This window comes from Dendrobates tinctorius, unplaced genomic scaffold, assembly GCF_039654945.1.
Source record: "Dendrobates tinctorius isolate UK_male_01 unplaced genomic scaffold, ASM3965494v1 ptg000006l, whole genome shotgun sequence".
NCBI lineage: Eukaryota > Metazoa > Chordata > Amphibia > Anura > Dendrobatidae > Dendrobates > Dendrobates tinctorius.
In genome coordinates, this window is record NW_027361674.1 from 17,431,448 (window position 1) to 17,450,458 (window position 19,011).

Below are 19,011 nucleotides of genomic sequence, written 5' to 3' on the forward strand. Positions count from 1 at the left end.
TAAATCTGTTGGATTATTCCCAGGCCTGTTGTCCCTCCTTGCTCTGGAGAATACTCCCGTCACAGAGGGGCTGTGTGGGGAATTTGTGTGGAGAAGGGGGGATGTTGAGGCGCTGTGTGAGGAATGGTGGTGGTGAGGACCTTCATAATGTGTTTATATATATACTGTATATATATATATATATATATATACACACACTAGCTGAAGAGCCCAGTGCTGCCCGGGAATAGTAACTAACTGTGGTTAGTTATAACAAATTATAATTATCCTCCATCCCATAGTCCTGTGCCCATATACCCATAATACATATCCTCCATCCCATAGTCCCGTGCCCATATACCCATCATACATATCCACCATCCCATAGGCCCATGCCCATGTACCCATCATACATATCCTCCATCCCATAGTCCCGTGCCCATATACCCATTACACATCCTCCATCCCATAGTCCCGTGCCCATATACCCATCATACATATCCACCATCCCATAGGCCCATGCCCATATACCCATCATACATATCCTCCATCCCATAGTCCGGTGCCCATATACCCATTACACATCCTCCATCCCATAGTCCCATGCCCATATACCCATCATACATATCCGCCATCCCATAGTCGAGTGTCCATATACCCATCATACATCCTTCATCTCATAGTCCCATGCCCATATACCCATCATACATATCCTCCATCCCATAGTCCCGTGCCTATATACCCATCATACATATCCTCCATCCCATAGTCCCGTGCCTATATACCCATCATACATATCCGCCATCCCATAGTCCAGTGCCCATATACCCGTCATACATATCCTCCATCCCATAGTCCAGTGCCCATATACCCATCATACATCCTCCATCCCATAGTCAACCATTATGACATCATAATGAGCGGCGAGGCTTGCAACCTACAGTTGTGGCCAAAAGTATTGACACCCCTGCAATTCTGTCAGTTAATACTCAGTTTCTTCCTGAAAATGATTGCAAACACAAATTCTTTAGTATTATTATCTTGATTTAATTTGTCTTTAATGAAAAAACACAAAAAGAATTGTCCTAAAGCCAAATTGGATATAATTCCACACCAAACATAAAAAAGAGAGTGGACAAAAGTATTGGCACTGTTCGAAAAATCATGTGATGCTTATATAATTTGTGTAATTAACAGCACCTGTAACTTACCTGTGGCACCTAACAGGTGTTGGCACTAACTAAATCACACTTGCAGCCAGTTGACATGGATTAAAGTTGACTCAACCTCTGTCCTGTGTCCTTGTGTGTACCACATTGAGCATGGAGAAAAGAAAGAAGACCAAAGAACTGTCTGAGGACTTGAGAAACCAAATTGTGAGGAAGCATGAGCAATCTCAAGGCTACAAGTCCATCTCCAAAGACCTGAATGTTCCTGTGTCTACCGTGCGCAGTGTCATCAAGAAGTTTAAAGCCCATAGCACTGTGGCTAACCTCCCTAAATGTGGACCCAGGAAGACCCCGCTTCTTAACCCGAGACGTAAAAAAGCCAGGCTGGAGTTTGCCAAAACTTACCTGAAAAAGCCTAAAACGTTTTGGAAGTATGTTCTCTGGTCAGATGAGACAAAAGTAGAGCTTTTTGGGCAAAGGCATCAACATAGAGTTTACAGAAGAAAAAAAGAGGCATTCAAAGAAAAGAACACGGTCCCTACAGTCAAACATGGCGGAGGTTCCCCGATGTTTTGGGGTTGCTTTGCTGCCTCTGGCACTGGACTGCTTGACCGTGTGCATGGCATTATGAAGTCTGAAGACTACCAACATTTTGCAGCATAATGTAGGGCCCAGTGTGAGAAAGCTGGGTCTCCCTCAGAGGTCATGTCATGGGTCTTCCAGCAGGACAATGACCCAAAACACACTTCAAAAAGCACTAGAAAATGGTTTGAGAGAAAGCACTGGAGACTTCTAAGGTGGCCAGCAATGAGTCCAGACCTGAATCCCATAGAACACCTGTGGAGAGATCTAAAAATGGCAGTATGGAGAAGGCACCCTTCAAATATCAGGGACCTGGAGCAGTTTGCCAAAGAAGAATGGTCTAAAATTCCAGAAGAGCATTGTAAGAAACTCATTGATGGTTACCGGAAGCGGTTGGTCGCAGTTATTTTGGCTAAAGGTTGTGCAACCAAGTATTAGGCTGAGGGTGCCAATACTTTTGTCTGGCCCATTTTTGGAGTTTTGTGTGAAATGATCAACGTTTTGCTTTTTGCTTCATTCTCTTTTGTGTTTTTTCATTTAAGACAAATTAAATGAAGATAATAATACCAAAGAATTTGTGTTTGCAATCATTTTCAGGAAGAAACTGAGTATTATCTGACAGAACTGCAGGGGTGTCAATACTTTTGGCCACAACTGTATGATGAAATCAGCGTCGCCATGGCAAGATTGTGACATCATAATGAGGGGCGGGGCTTGATACGCACACAGTTTCCCCAGTATGTAGATAGGGGCATTATGACATCATAATGAAGGGCGGGGCTTGACGCACAAACACTTTTTCCCCAGTATGTAGATAGGGGCAAAATTGTTTGGTGAATTGGAACGCGCGGGGTTAAAATTTCGCCTCACAACATATCTTAGGACGCTCTCGGGGTCCAGACGTGTGACTGTGCCAAATTTTGTGGCTGTAGCTGCGACAGTGCGGATACCTATCCCGGACATACACACATACATTCATACATACATACATACACACTTTGAGCTTTATATATTAGATAAATATATATATATATATATATATATATATATATATACATACAGTGGGGAAAAAAGTATTTAGTCAGCCACCAATTGTGCAAGTTCTCCCACTTAAAAAGATGAGAGGCCTGTAATTGACATCAAGGTAGACCACAAGTATGAGAGTCAAAATGAGGAGACAAATCCAGAAAATCACCTTGTCTGATTTGGCAAGATTTATTTTGCAAATTATGGTGGAAAATAAGTATTTGTTCATTAATCAAAGTTCATCTCAATATTTTGTTATACAGTATATCCTTTGTTTGCAATGACAGAGGTCAGACATTTTCTGTAAGTCTTCACAAGGTTGGCACACACTGTTGGTGGTATGTTGGTCCATTCCTCTATGCAGATCTCCTCTAGAGCAGTGATGTTTTGGGCCTGTCACTGGGCAACACGGACTTACAAATCCCTCCAAAGGTCTTCTATGGGGTTGAGATCTGGAGACTGGCTAGGCCACTCCAGGACCTTCATATGCTTCTTACGAAGCCACTCCTTCATTGCCCTGGCAGTGTGCTTGGGATGATTATCATGCTGAAAGACCCATCCACGTTTCATCTTCAATGCCCTTGCTGATGGGATGAGGTTTGCACTCAAAATCTCACAATACATGGCCCCATTCTTTCTTTCATGTACATGGATCAGTCGTCCTGGTCCCTTTGCAGAGAAACAGCCCCAAAGCATGATGCTGCCTCCCCCATGCTTCACAGTAGGTATGGTGTTCTTTGGATGCAACTCAGCATTCTGTCTCCTCCAAACATGACGAGTTTTGTTTCTACCAAACAGTTCTACTTTGGTTTCATCAGACCATATGACATTCTCCCAATACTCTTCTGGATAATCCAAATGCTCTCTAGTAAACTTCAGATGGGCCCAGACATGTACTGGCTTAAGCAGAGGGACACGTCTGGCACTGCAGGATCTGAGTCCCTGGCAGCGTAGTGTGATACTGATGGTAGCCTTTGTTACAGTGGTCCCAGCTCTATGCAGGTCATTTACTAGGTCCCCCGTGTGGTTCTAGGATTTTTGCTCACCGTTCCTGTGATCATTTTGACCTCACGGGGTGAGATCTTGCGTGGAGCCCCAGATCGAGGGAGATTATCAGAGGTCTTGTATGTCTTCCATTTTCTTATTATTGCTCCCGTAGTTGATTTCATCACACCAAGCTGCTTGCCTATTGCAGATTCAGTCTTCCCAGCCTGGTGCAGTGCCACAATTGTGTTTCTGGTGTCCTTCGACAGCTCTTTGGTCTTCACCATAGTGGAGTTTGGTGTGTGACTGTTTGAGGTTATGGACAGGTGTCTTTTACACTGATAACAAGGTCAAACAGGCGCCTATTATTAGTGCAGCTGTTCTGCATTGTTGATCCTGGGGAAGGCAAAAAACCCACAGAGTAGAAGCCAATTTTCTCCATAGGGAAAAAAATTCCTTCCCCTAAGCTGGGTCAACCATCTACCTATAATATTCTGTTATTCGTAACCTTCTATACTGTTACTCACAAGAAAAGCATCCATTCCTTTCTTAAATTCATTCAGTGAGTTGGCTATCACCACTTCCTCAGGAAGAGAATTCCAGAGCCTCACTGGTCCTACCGTGAAGAACCCTCTTCTATGCTGGTGCAGAAATTGTCTTTCCTCTAAATGAAGAGAATGCCCCCTTGTTTTTGTCACAGTCCTTGGTATAAACAGTTCATTGGAGAGATCTCTGTATTGCCCTCTGATATACAGTACTTGTACATATATATTAGGTCTCCCCTAAGTCTTCTCTTTTCTAGAGTAAATAGACCTAATTTTGATAACCTTTCTGGGTGTTGTAGTGAACCAATTCCATTTATCATTTTAGTAGCCCGCCTTTGAACCCTTTCAAGTTCAGTAATGTCTTTCTTGAGCACCGGCGTCCAAAATTGCACACAATGCTCCAAGTGTGGTCTGATGAGTGATTTGTACAGAGGGAGAATTATGTTTTCATCTCGTGTCCCCAGACCTCTTCTAATGCATCCCATGACCCTATTTGCTTTGGTGGCAGCTGCCTGACACTGGGCACTCCAATTTAGCTTCTTATTGACTAAGATGCCTAAGTCTTTTTCCATGTCTGATTTCCCCAGCAGTTTCCCATTTAGTAAGTAATTGTAGCATCTGTTTCTCCTTCCCATGTGCATAACCTTACACTTATCTGTGATAAACCTCATTTGCCATTTTTCAGCCCAATTCTCCAATTTACTCAAATCTGTCTGTAGTTGCAAACTGTCCTCCTTTGTGTTAACTACCTTACATAGTTTTGTATCATCTGCAAATACTGATATTTTACTGTGTAAGCCATCCACTAGATCATTAATAAATATAGAGGAAAAGGTCGCACTCAACGGAATGAAGTAAATCTCTTTTTTATTGACACATACAATTACATGTCAGGTCAGAGTTAAAGTGGCATGAGTGCTACGGGCTGACAATAAAAAAGAAATTTACTTCATCCCATTGAGTGCGACCTTTTTCTCTACATGGATTCAAAGATTTGATTGCTGCGAGGTCAAGCACCCGGGAGTTCCAAGACGACTGCATGCTACCTGACGCATACCACCAGCCGGCATATGGTAACAGCGGTGCCGTCCGCTTTTTCTACTTTGCTACGTCATTAATAAATATATTAAATAGTAGGGGGCTCAATACAGAACCCTGTGGTACCCGTGATAAAACACTCCGGGATCGCCTTTGCTGGGGTCAAAGGTCACGTGTGTTCAGCATGAAACTCAGGCGCAGAGCTGGGATTCGGGTATAACTGACACTGGGTCTGGTTTATTAATGGTGAAAGCAATGCATAAAGAAATAAAACATAAAACAAATCCTTGCCTGTCCGGCACTAACTAAATAAAGTACAACCTAACTACCAACTGGCGGGCTTCTCCCGTCCAGCCAAACCACAGTTGCAGTGGGCACTGCTTTCACTCATGTGTGTCTCTCACACAGACAGGCTCTCTGTGTTCCCAGGCTGAGACACTCACACAACCACCTGGCATCCTTTTATATCCACCTCCCGTTATTCATTAGTAAGCAGGTGCGATACTGACCAGACTAGGCCACATAGGAAAGGAATCTGGGCGAGATATACCTGCCCTCATCCACTATTCCCACATGATTCTCACATATCCCCCCCCTCTGCTCAGACCACTCCGGTCGAGCAATGACACCCGCCAAACAGTGCACTCGAGACAGAGCATCTGCATTCCCCATCTGTACCCCAGGGCGGTGCTCCACCGTAAAAGTGTAGGCCTGCAGGGCAAGGAACCACCGGGTCACCCGGCTATTCCGTTCCTTGTTCAAGTGCATCCACTTGAGAGGGGCATGGTCAGTGATCAGCCTGAACTTTCTGCCCACCAGGTAATATTTGAGGGCCTCTAGAGCCCACTTAATGGCGAGGCACTCTTTTTCTATGACTGCATACCTTTGCTCGTGTTTATTCAGCTTCCTGCTGAGATAGAGGACTGGGTGTTCCACTCCGTCCCTCACTTGTGAGAGTACGGCCCCGATACCGGTATCAGAGGCATCCGTTTGTACCACAAACTCGCTGCGGAAGTCCGGAGTCACCAGTACGGGCTGAGAGCAAAGAGCCCGTTTTAGGCTATGGAAGGCTTCTTCAGCCGCTAAACTCCATTTAATCATGACGGAGTCTTTCCCTTTTGTAAGATCCGTCAGGGGGGTAGCGATGGCTGCAAAATTGGGTATGAACCAGCGATAATAGCCGGCGATCCCCAGAAAGGCTTGCACCTGCTTCTTGTTGACAGGTTGCGGCCAGTCCTGAACCGCCTGAATCTTATCGAGCTGGGGTTTAACAACACCCCTCCCAATTACATACCCCAAATACCGGGCTTCTTCCAGCCCGATATGACATTTCTTGGGGTTCGCGGTTAGACCTGCCTCCCACAGGTCGTCAATCACAGCTTGTACTTTCTGGAGATGAGTCTCCCAGTCCAAGCTGTAAATGACAATGTCATCCAAATAGGCTGAAGCGTACTGCCTATGTGGCCTCAGGACTCGATCCATCAGTCTCTGGAAGGTCGCCGGTGCTCCGTGCAGTCCAAACGGCATATACACATACTGAAATAGACCTTCCGGCGTAGCAAATGCCGTCTTTTCTCTGGTAGCCTCCGCCAGAGGGATCTGCCAATACCCCTTTGTTAGGTCTAGGGTCGTAATATATCGGGCTTTACCTAACCGATCTATTAACTCGTCGACCCGGGGCATAGGGTAGGCATCAAATTTTGAGACCGCATTCAGTTTCCTGAAGTCATTGCAGAACCGGATTGTGCCGTCCGGTTTAGGAATTAACACAATCGGGCTGGACCAAGCACTGTGCGATTCCTCAATGACACCTAACTCTAACATTGCCTTCACTTCTCGGGAAACGGCTTCACGGCGCGCTTCCGGAATTCTGTAGGGTTTCACGTGAACAGTAACACCAGGTTCCGTTACGATGTCATGTTTCATTAGCGTAGTCTGCCCTGGTTTTTCTGAGAAAAACTTTTGGTTGTGAAGTAGAAACTGCTTGACCTCAGTCTTTTGCCGCTCCGAGAGAGTCTCTGCAACCCGTACCTCCGGTACGGTATGCGAGCAGACGGGACGGGCCAGCTCCGCTGACAAGGCAGACCGATCTTTCCAGGGTTTTATCAGATTTACATGATAAATCTGTTCAGGTTTCCGTTTACCTGCCTGGTATACTTTGTAGTTTACTTCACCAACTCTTTCCTTAATCTCAAAGGGGCCCTGCCACTTTGCCAGGAACTTACTGTCCACCGTGGGGACCAGGATCAACACCCTATCTCCGGGTGCAAACGTACGAATCTTGGCGCCCCTATCATAGATTCTTTTTTGGGCTCCTTGAGCCTGCATCATGTGTTCTTTGATTATAGGCATAACAGCCGCAATATGGTCCTGCATTTGTGTGACGTGATCTATCACCGTTTTAAACAGAGTGACCTGACCCTCCCAGGATTCTTTGGCGATGTCTAACAGTCCGCGAGGACGTCGGGCGTACAACAACTCAAAAGGCTAGAACCCCGTGGAAGACTGGGGCACTTCCCTGATGGCAAAAAGCAAATACGGAAGTAAATAGTCCCAGTTCTTCCCATCCTTGTCTATCGCCTTTCTCAGCATCTGCTTCAGAGTTTTTTTGAACCATTCGACCAACCTGTCTGTTTGAGGGTGATACACGGATGTGCGTAACGGTTCGATTTGTAACAACCGGCAGAGCTCCTTCATTACCCTGGACATAAAGGGGGTCCCCTGGTCGGTGAGTATCTGTTTTGGTATAACGACCCGACTAAACACATGCACCAGTTCCTTGGCAATCGTCTTGGTGGCCGTGTTACGCAAAGGGATGGCCTCCGGGTAACGAGTGGCATAATCCAAGATGACCAGGATATGTTGGTGTCCACGTGCAGACCGTGGAAGGGGCCCAACTAAATCCATCCCAATCCTCTCAAACGGGACCTCAATAATAGGTAGGGGTACCAAAGGGCTACAGAACCGGGGCTTAGGCGCAGAGGCTTGGCAGTCAGGACAAGACTCACAATATACACGAATATCGTGATGCATACCTGGCCAAACAAAACAGTGTAATATCCTTTCGGTGGTTTTCTGGACTCCCAGGTGACCTCACATCACATGTCCGTGGGCCAGGTCCAGCACCTTCCGCCGGTAGGGTTTTGGCACGACTAATAGTTGCACCGTGTCTTCCCCCTTTTTCTCTATCTGATAGAGTAAATCATTCTCCAGAACCATGTAAGGACATGCCAACCTAGAACCAGGTTCTACGGGTACCCCATTTATTACTTTTACATTTGTCCTAGCCTGAGAAAGGGTAGGATCCTTTATTTGCTCACTTTGGAAGTCATCTTTCTGAACTTCTAAATCCGGCAAACGGGGAGGTGGACGGCTGTCGGCCTCCTCCTCTACCCTGGTCTCCTCCGTATCACCCGCCATGACTGAAAACGGGAACTGCAGGTCATTTCCAGCAGACTCTTCCCCCGAGTCTTCCGGGGAGACCTCTTCCAGGGGTTCGGGACCCACACGCGCCCTGGGAGAAGAATCATGTACACTATTACCCTGGGGTATCAACTGATTCTCCCACAATTGCCAGAAGTGGGGAAAATCCCGGCCCAGGATAACATCATGCAATAACGCCGGGACGAGTCCCACTTTATGTTGCACAGACCCATAGGAAGTAGTAATGCATATGACCGTGGTGAGGTACGAACAGGTGTCTCCATGCACACACGTTACAGAAAATTTGTCTGCTGGTCCAGTCGGGGCTGACACCAGACTGGCCTTCACCAGAGTCACCACACTTCCCGAGTCTAACAATGCCACCACATTTTTTCCATCAACAGTTAAATCACACAAGTGTTTTTCCACCTCCTTTTGACCAGCACTCACACTCACTACCCGTGCAACCATAGACATGCGGTTTTTAGAGTCTGTGACATCGCACTGCATGGGTTCAGTAGTGAACGGACAGTTCGCAACAATGTGTCCCATCTCTTGGCAGCGGAAACACCTAACGGGCCCCTTGCTTAGACCATAGTTCGTTACTCTCGGCCTCGCAGTGCGGGCAGTCCCATTTTCCTCCCCCACTGTCTTAGGGATTTTTCCATCTCCCCTACTCCCTGGAACAGTCTTACCGGTTCCACGTGGAGACGATGAAGAACTAGGTGGGGTAGCGTCGTCTTGGAGTCCTTCCACCACGGAGTAACGTTCAACCAGATCCACCAGTTGATCTGCCGTCGTAGGATTTCCATGGCTTACCCACTTCCTCAGGGCTGGCGGTAGAGCTCTCAGGTACTTGTCCATGACGGCTCTCTGGATTATCTCTGGCGCTGTCAGCACCTCGGGTTGTAGCCACTTCTTCATCACGTGGATCAGGTCGAACATCTGTGACCTCGGTGGTTTATCCGGCTGATAAGTCCATTGATGCACTCTCTGTGCACGGACAGCGGTCGTCATTCCCAGCCGGGCCAAGATCTCGGCTTTCAGTTTGTCAAAGTCCTGCGCAGCTTCAGGCTCTAAGTCATAATAAGCCTTTTGGGCCTCACCGGAAAGAAACGGGGCAATCAGGCCGGCCCATCGTGCCTTCGGCCATTTTTCTCGCACCGCCGTCCGTTCAAACGTGGTCAGGTATGCCTCGACGTCATCTTCAGTCGTCATCTTCTGCCAGTACCAACTCACGTGAATCACTCTCGACTCGGCTTCCAGGTTAACCTCATGTAGGCTTGCCAGGCGCTGCGCCACTTGCTGGAGAAGCGAACGATCGGTAGCTGTCATGTCCACCAACTCCTTCAGCTGGGCCATCATCACCCGATTAGCTTCTTGCTGGACGGCGGTGGACTGTACCAGCGCTTTCACCACGTCCTCCATGCTCATGCTTGCAACGTGATGCCCGCATTCTCCACCACTATGTGATAAAACACTCCGGGATCGCCTTTGCTGGGGTCAAAGGTCACGTGTGTTCAGCATGAAACTCAGGCGCAGAGCTGGGATTCGGGTATAACTGACACTGGGTCAGGTTTATTAATGGTGAAAGCAATGCATAAAGAAATAAAACATAAAACAAATCCTTGCCTGTCCGGCACTAACTAAACAAAGTACAACCTAACTACCAACTGGCGGGCTTCTCCCGTCCAGCCAAACCACAGTTGCAGTGGGCACTGCTTTCACTCACGTGTGTCTCTCACACAGACAGGTTCTCTGTGTTCCCAGGCTGAGACACTCACACAACCACCTGGCATCCTTTTATATCCACCTCCCATTATTCATTAGTAAGCAGGTGCGATACTGACCAGACTAGGCCACATAGGAAAGGATTCTGGGCGAGATATACCTGCCCTCATCCACTATTCCCACATGATTCTCACATACCCCACAAGTAACCCTGGCCCAATCTGAGTATGCCCCATTAATAACCACTCTTTGTTTTCTATCACTAAGCCAGCTACCTACCCATCTACACACATTTTCCCCTAGCCCAAGCTTTCTCATCTTACTTACCAATCTTTTATGTGGGACAGTGTCAAATGCTTTAGAGAAGTCGAGATAAATGACATCTAATGATTCTCCTTTGTCCATTTGAGAGCTTACATCCTCATAGAAGCTGACTAGGTTAGTTTGACAGGAGCGAGCCTTCATAAATCCATGTTGATATGGAGTTAAACATTTATTAACATTGAGATATTCCATAATGGTATCCCTTAGAAACCCTTCAAAAATTTTACCCACAACAGATGTTAAGCTTACCGGCCTATAGTTTCCAGGTTCCCTTTTACACCCCTTTTTGAATATTGGTACCACATTTGCTTGCCGCCAATCAAAAGGAAGCGGTAATGAGCGGAGGACAGAGGAGCCTCTTACAGAAGAAGTTACAGGTCTGTGAGAGCCTGAAATCTTGCATGTTTTTAGGTGACCAAATACTTATTTTCCACCATGATTTGCAAAATAAATCTTACCAAATCAGACAAGGTGATTTTCTGGATTTGTTTTCCCATTGTGACTCTATTAGTTGTGGTCTACTTATGATGTCAGTTACGGGCCGCTCTCATCTTTATAAGGGGGAGAACTTGCACAATTGGTGGCTGACTAAATACTTTTTTTCCCCACTGTACAATACATATAGGACAGTGAGGACCTTCATACTATATATAGGGGGCAGTGGGGACATCATATTGTATATAGGGGCTATGTAGCCATTTTACTATATATAGGGAGCTCTGGGGTCCTCAATGTATTATAAAGTGCTTTGGGGACCATCATATTGTGTATTGAGGGCTGTAGGACCATAATTCTGTATATACAGAGCTGTGTGGGTACTCAGAGGACATTATTTGTTATAAAAGGGGACATTATTAGTTTTGATAGGGGCACTCAGGTTCCATTATTTATTCATTTTTGTTCTGGGGGGCATTATTAACTTTAAGTGGACACTCAAGGGTATTTGTTGCTGGAAGGGGGCACTTGGGATATTATATAGAATACAGGCCTTTGCACAGTAGGGGGATTAATACTTTCTATGGGACACTTTCATTTTTTGGGGAGGGAGTAATCCTAATAATGGCCCAATATTTTAAATACTGGGGTCAGTGCTCCACACCGCAAGTGCACGCAGAGTGGGGAGTTTTTGTAGGTTGGAAATAGATGGCGACGTCGCTGAAAATGTGTTTTTGTTGTGCCGGCAAGCTGTGGCTGGAGAAGTGGTAATGGAGGTCTGGGCCACATGGAAAAGACTGGAAAAGTGAACGACCCGAAACATGTGTAAATTAAACTGTACTGTAATCACGTGTATGTTATGTGGGACTGGTATCTACCAATATATGGTTACTGTAAGGTGGGAATATTGCTCTTTTTAGTAGTGTTTTTATTTTTTTATTTAGTAACAGCTTAATGTGTTTCAGTCATTATATAGTATTAGGTGTGTGATGGTGTCATTGGTCTTTGTATAGAGTGTCTTGCTATGTAGAGGTAATGGTCATATTATTATGTATTCTCTGTGTAGTGGTGATCGTAGTGGACATTGTGCAGCCGTATTGTTTTGGTCTTTTATAGTAGTCATTTTGATAATATTGGTCTTTGCATTGTGTGTTGTTGGCTAGCATAAGTGGTATACTGTAATTACATATGTACAGATGCTATTTTATATGGCTATAGGGGGTCATATGGGGAAACATACACTTTGGGGCTTGAACCCCTGATGTTTTAGGACCCAGCAATGCCCCTGCGTACTGTGTGTTTACATGTCCGTGTTTCTGGAGTTGTATATATGTTTGAAGGTAAGCTCAGTTATGGTACCATATCTAAGCAGTAAGCTTGGTTCTGGTACTGTATCAATGTAGTAATCTAGATTCTGGTACCATATGTATGCCATAAGCTTGGTATTGTTCCCGTATTTATGTAGTAGACTTAGTAAGCTCGGTTCAGCCCCCTTATCTCTGTAGTAAGCTCTGTTCTGCCCTCATATCTCTGTAGTAATGTCCTTTCAGTTCCTATATTTCTGTACTAACCTCAGTTCTTCTCCCATATCTCTGTAGTAAGCTCTGTTCTGCTCCCATATCTCTGTAGTAAGCTCATTTTTGCTCCCATATCTCTGTAGTAAGCTCCATTCTGCTCCCATAGCTCTATGTAAGCTCAGTTCTGCTCCCATATCTCTGTAGTAAGCTAGTTTCTGCTCCCATATCTCTGTAGTAAGCTCGGTTCTGCTCCCATATCTCTGTTGTAAGCTTGGTTCTGCTCCCATATCTCTGTCGTAAGCTCATTTTTGCTCCCATATCTCTGTAGTAAGCTCCGTTCTGCTACCATAGCTCTATAGTAAGCTCAGTTTTGCTCCCATATCGCTAGTAAGCTCAGTTTTGCTCTCATATGTCTGTAGTAAGCTCGGTTCTGTTCCCATATCTCTGTAGTAAGCTCGGTTCTGCTCCCATATCTCTGTAGTAAGCTCTGTTCTGCTCCCATATCACTGTAGTAAGCTCGGTTTTGTTCCCATATCTCTGTAGTAAGCTCTGTTCTGCTCCCATATCTCTGTAGTAAACTCCTTTCACTTCCCTTATATACGTAATAATCTTGGTTCCGGTCTCGTGTCTATGTAGTTAGCTTGCATCTGTTACAGTATCTATGTAGGCAGTAAGCTTGGTTCTGCTCCCATATCTATGCAGCAAGCTTTGTTCTGTTCCCATATCTATGTACCAGCCTGTCTTTAAAGCTTGTCATCTCTGCTGCTTTAATGCAGCGGCCAGAGATAAGTTGGGCAGAGGTGGGCCACCACAATTCGAGGGCCACTGCCTTGTGATTGCCCCCCAGGCTCAAAAGTGCCAGCCAGCCCCTGGCTGTGCAGATCTAGTGGTGCTAATTTTAGGAAAAGATTTTCTGGACATTTTCCCTTTAAGGCAGCTAGTGCGCTTCATCATTTGACTACACTGGTTGATTTCAATACCATTTGCAAGTTGAGCTAGCTTCCTTACTGCTTCTGGGTCTCTGTGCCCAAGACGTCTGTGCCATACATGGATACAGTTCTTACGTAGATCTTGTCTAGCATTGTACACTCTTTCTTTGCATTCTAGCTGATAAAGTTCATCTTGTTTTTTTCCTTCGGCAAGAGTGTTACCTTTCTTTGACATGATGCAGCTATTATCTCTAAAAGTAACTACATTCCCCTTTTGCGTGAACTTTATCACTGACAGAAGATTGCTTTCAAGGCTGAGAACATCCTTTATTGGGATCTTTCTGCTTTGTGCTGTGGAAATTGGACAGTGGAGGTAGCCGTCTCCTATTCCTTCTGAAGTCATATAGTGACCATTAGCTAAGATTGCCTTTTCTGACTTGCTTTCATTAAGGTCAGTGAAGAAATCCTTGTTATTTGTCATATGGGTGCTTGCACCAGAATCTATACACCATATATGCTTTGCAGATGGGCCTGTACTGGCATTAAATGCAGCCGCAACACATGCAGAATCTTCCTTTACAGCTGTTTTAACCCTTTGATGACTGTTCTGCTTTTTAAGCTGACTCATTCTTACTTTCCAAATTCTGCAGTCTGCTATAAGGTGGCCAGGCTTTTTATTGACAAAACATTCACAAGTTTCTCTTAGATTGCTCTTATATTAAGGGAAATCTGGTGTCTTTAATGCTGTTTCTGCTCTAGATTCATTACTGCTACTTACATGCTGCATTTTTCTTTTGAATTCATCCACAAGTTTGCCTTTAACATACTCTAGTGTCAGCTCATCATCTGGCCATGCATCTAGTGCAGTCACGAGTGTGTCATAACTCTCTGGAAGACCACTTAATAGAAGTGCAGCAACATGAAAATCTTTAATTTCTTCTCCAATACCCCTGAGACACCACTCTCTAGGGTATTTCTTATATAGTCCTGCATATTCTGTCCATTACTTAGCTTAGACTGATACAGCTTTCTCATGAGATAAAGCCTATTGCTGAGATTTGATCTTTCATTCACTTTCTGTAACTCATCCCACATCTCCATTGCAGTTTCACACTTGCATATATGCATAATCTGATTTTCATCTACACTAAGGGAGATCTTGCTTTGTGCGTTCTGATCCTTCTCTAGTCAATCATCTGGTAATGGATGAGGCACTTGTTCTTGAGTATATTTCCACGTACCTCTTATGAGCAGCATCTTCACCTTGAATTTCCTGGAATGGTAGTTCTGAATAGTGAGGTTTGGCACTGAGAACTTGACAGGATTGACCACAAGAGGTAGTAATGGCAGCTATAACAGCTTTTAAAAAAGGGCTGGATGATTACCTTGATGCACATAACATTGTGGGTTATAGTTAAATTACCAACAAATTGTATAATTGGTGCAGAAAGGTTGAACTTGATGGACTTAGGTCTTTTTTCAACCTATTTAACTATGTAATTGTCATGGCACTCACATGATGAAGTTTGGCATTTTTCTCAGCTGATAGACCACTATTGATGAGAGGGATGGTGCTGTTTGTCTTTCCGTGGGAAATCTTCTCCATGCCTACATCTTAATTGGAACCAGTGACCTTTCATTTGGGAATCAACCTAATAACACACTGAGCTATTAGGGAATGTAAGAACAGGTTGTATTTTGTTGTATACAGGAAGAAAAAGATTTTTCCATCATCAGGAACAGAAAAATAACAATGCAGTGACATGACAAGAATCTGTATAACTAAACATATGCTAAATAGTTGCAAGTCAAATTTATGTATGAGATAGCCAAGATGATTGTCTTTAAAATGATGGCAGACTCACATTCAAAGCTGTAGTGGATGGTGAGATATGGAGCCTGAAAGTCAAAAGTTCAAAACATTTACCATTTTGCTCGTCACTGTATATATATCTTGCCGGATAACTTCTGAAATGATTGTTGTAAAATACAGTACATATTTCAAACTATTAAACAAATGTTTTTCATCAATTTCAGATCTACACCGTTTCACTCTATATTATGTATAATACCAAGCAATTTAAAACTAGCTTTTTTGGTTTGGGCTGGACGAGTCTCAGGAGGTTGATTGTGGTAGAGGAATTGATGAAAACCACTTAGGAGCCTCTTCAGTATGGTACATACCTTTTCAAGTGAAAGGGAAATTGAATCCCAAGAGAGGCTGGATTTATTATTGAAAATGTATTTTTTTTTCTTTGAGTGGGCTACAACATTATTGAACTCAACATTGGCAATCAACTTTTGCAAAACAGCGATTGATCCTAAAAATAATAACCGCACATTGTGCAACAATTGTGTATTAGGCTCACTCACATTTGTTCAAATAAGTAAAAAAACTGACTTAGTTACAATTTTTCAAAACTTTTCTAAAGTTTGGATTGAAATGTTAATATAAGGTCACTCAATGAATACACTATTGATTTGGAGTGCTGTAGTATTTTAAACCTGGTCAGGCGCAATAGGCACTGCGCCTGAACTAGGGAATGCCAAAGATGTGCCTGACCCAGGGTTAAAGAGTATGAATATTTATTTTCTTACTATTAATAGTGCTCATGTTTTTGGTGCATTATGTATTCATGTAAATTTTATTATGGCAGCCATACACCCTATATGTTGAATTCCATATAAATCCCAAATAATGGCATGCTCCATCAGACACCTTAAAGGGAGAGTGTTTCTATGTAATCTGAGAGCAGCATGATGGAAGGGCAGAGCACCTGATTCCAGAGATGTGTTTCCTATTGGGATGTGAGTTGCTGTATCAATAGAATCAGTGTTTTGTATCATCAGGAGATTATCACTACAGGGCTAGGTGTCTTATGCCTTATGGTCCTGCCAAGCTCTCACCACTAATTTGCAGTTTTCTGTCTATGCATATCTATACAGGAAGCTGCCAATCAAGGGTGTGGGCGAGGTTATATAAGGCTCAGTAGTTAGAGTTGTGCTAGATCTGCAGCAGATAAAACAGTGACTGCATCAAAATGAAAGCAAGCAGCCCAGCATGTGACCCTTCACTAGAATCAGGGTTTCAGCCCCTACATCATGCTGCTCTCAGATAACAGAGTAAAAACCTGCTGATGTATTCCCTTTAAGACCGGGATCACACATGCGAGAAACACGGCCGAGTCTTGCATGCTAATACCCGGCACTGCAGCCGGCATTCAGGAGTGGAGCGTGTGGCTGCATGTATTGCTATGCGGCCGCACGCTCCGATCCGAGTGCCAGCGGCAGTGCCGGGTATTAACATGCAAGACTCGGCCGTGTTTCTCGCATGTGTGATCCCGGCCTAATACTTAACAATATTCCCCAAGAAGCATAGCACTGCAAGGCTTATGTGAACACCTCTTTAATCCAACATTTTTCTGTTTTCTTTCTGTTTGTTCTTTCACAAAGCCGCTGAAGCAGCTACAGCGGGAGTTTCGCTGTCTTTTTTGGAGCATCTTCGTCCTACATCTACATCTACTTCGTCCTACATCTTGTATTATAGAGAGCGGTTGCGTTCCATACAAAACCACCCAAAGAATGAACATGTTACTTCTTCTAATTGCTCCAGAGCTTATGAACCCTGAAGTGGTTACAATAAGTGACATTACATGCTTTACGGCCACTTTTTGTGGCGATTTTGCTGCACTTTTTCAGGCGGATTTGTTGGCATGTCTACCTGTGTTTTGTTTGTTTGGTTTTTTTTAGGTTAAAAATTCCATCTAGCCAGTTTTATTTTAGCCCATTCGTTACTTCCTCACCCTCCCCTTCTTCCGAAAGCCATAATTTTTTTTTTTGTCTGACTTTTGTGGGATGAAGTTGTATTTTTCTAGTAAATGTATTGGAAAAAAATTCCAAGTGCAATAAAATTTCGCCATTTTCTTTTTTTCAAGTAAAAACTACCAAGAATCTGTGAACAAATGTAAAGAAATATTAAAGCAACATGAATCTAAATATAGGGAGTTCACATTTTCAAAGGAATACCATGAAATTAAAGAAGAGCTTGATAATGTGCTGAACGTCATCCAAAAATACGATGAGCAGCGAGAGAAGAAGGCCAGGATCCTTCAAGATATTTCGGGTACCTGATTTATTCTTTTTTTTTTTTTTTTTAACAGTATATAATTTACAAAATTTTATTTAGATTTTTACGAATTCTAATTACATTTGTTTCTTTTTTTCGTTTGTTAGAGCCTGCTTCATTCAGATCCTACATCGACTGGAGTTTGAGGCTGTATCCATTTTGCTGCTTCAAATACTTAGCGACTGAATTGACACAGGGATATAAGTTTAAAGGGGTTGTCTTATATTGATTGCCTATAATTTGGATAGGTCATCAAAATCAGATCTGTGTGGATCCGACAAATGGCACCCACTGTGATCAGTTGTTATTAGCTGCTGGATGAAACACTGGAGACTACAGCTCTGGATCGGTCATCAAAATCAGAACTGTGGTGGTCCGACAAATGGCAACCACACTGATCGGCTGTTATTAGCTGCTGGATGATACACTGAAAACTATAGCTTTGTTCAATGTGTAGCGACCTCTGTCGAAAACTACAGATCAGCAGGAGATAATCAGCAGCACTTGGCAGCGGCTGCATACTTATGAGAATAGGTGCTGATCTGTAGCTCTCGGCAGCAGCTTCTCCACATTGAACAGACACTCACCAATCTGATATTGTGTACTTATCCAAAGGATAAGTCAACTACATTATGCACCCGGACAACCCTTTTAAGTGTGAGACAGAATTTAAAAATTATCTGTCCTGGATTTTAAGTTCATACTCGCTCCTTAGAAAAGTCCATCAGTACATGATCACATGGGTCCGATCCCCAAAAAAGGGGCTAAGATGTAGTACTAGACACAGCCAAATAAAGCTGCAGGAGCTGGAGGACTCATATGTGAAAGAAATACGCAATATATATTATATAAAGGATTGGTAGAGAAGGGGGTGACTAGATATGTTTATGTTAATGACTTTCCACAAAAGGCTATTATGGTGAACGACATTGTACGAGGATAATGGAGCAATTTCTGAATTCCCAAACTTGGCCAACAAATTAATTTTTGCCACCACTGCCCTATATTGGTTTGTTTGCTGTATAGCATAAAATTGTGCAGCAGTTTCATTGGCCTAACACCATTGATAGTAATCATCGCAGCAACACAGTAAAAAAAAAAAAAAGAGAGAGACACCATTTTCCGAGACCCATTACTTTTTTACCCCTTGTTCTTGGAGCTGTTTGATGGCTTAGTTTTTTGCTCGCTGACATTCCATCACTC

At 43.9% G+C, this 19,011-nt stretch overlaps 1 protein-coding gene across 1 annotated transcript in view; it reads left to right on the top strand.

Moving 5' to 3' along the window:
* CUNH14orf39 (chromosome unknown C14orf39 homolog) overlaps nt 1–18,393 on the top strand; it is a 50,658-nt gene extending 32,265 nt beyond the window's left edge. The window contains exon 5 of the mRNA XM_073571175.1: nt 17,618–18,393. Within this exon, the coding sequence (XP_073427276.1) occupies nt 17,618–17,813 (196 nt within the window). The 3' untranslated portion in view covers nt 17,814–18,393. The remainder of the gene's footprint in view (nt 1–17,617) is intronic.
* Nucleotides 18,394–19,011: the final 618 nt, after the last annotated feature.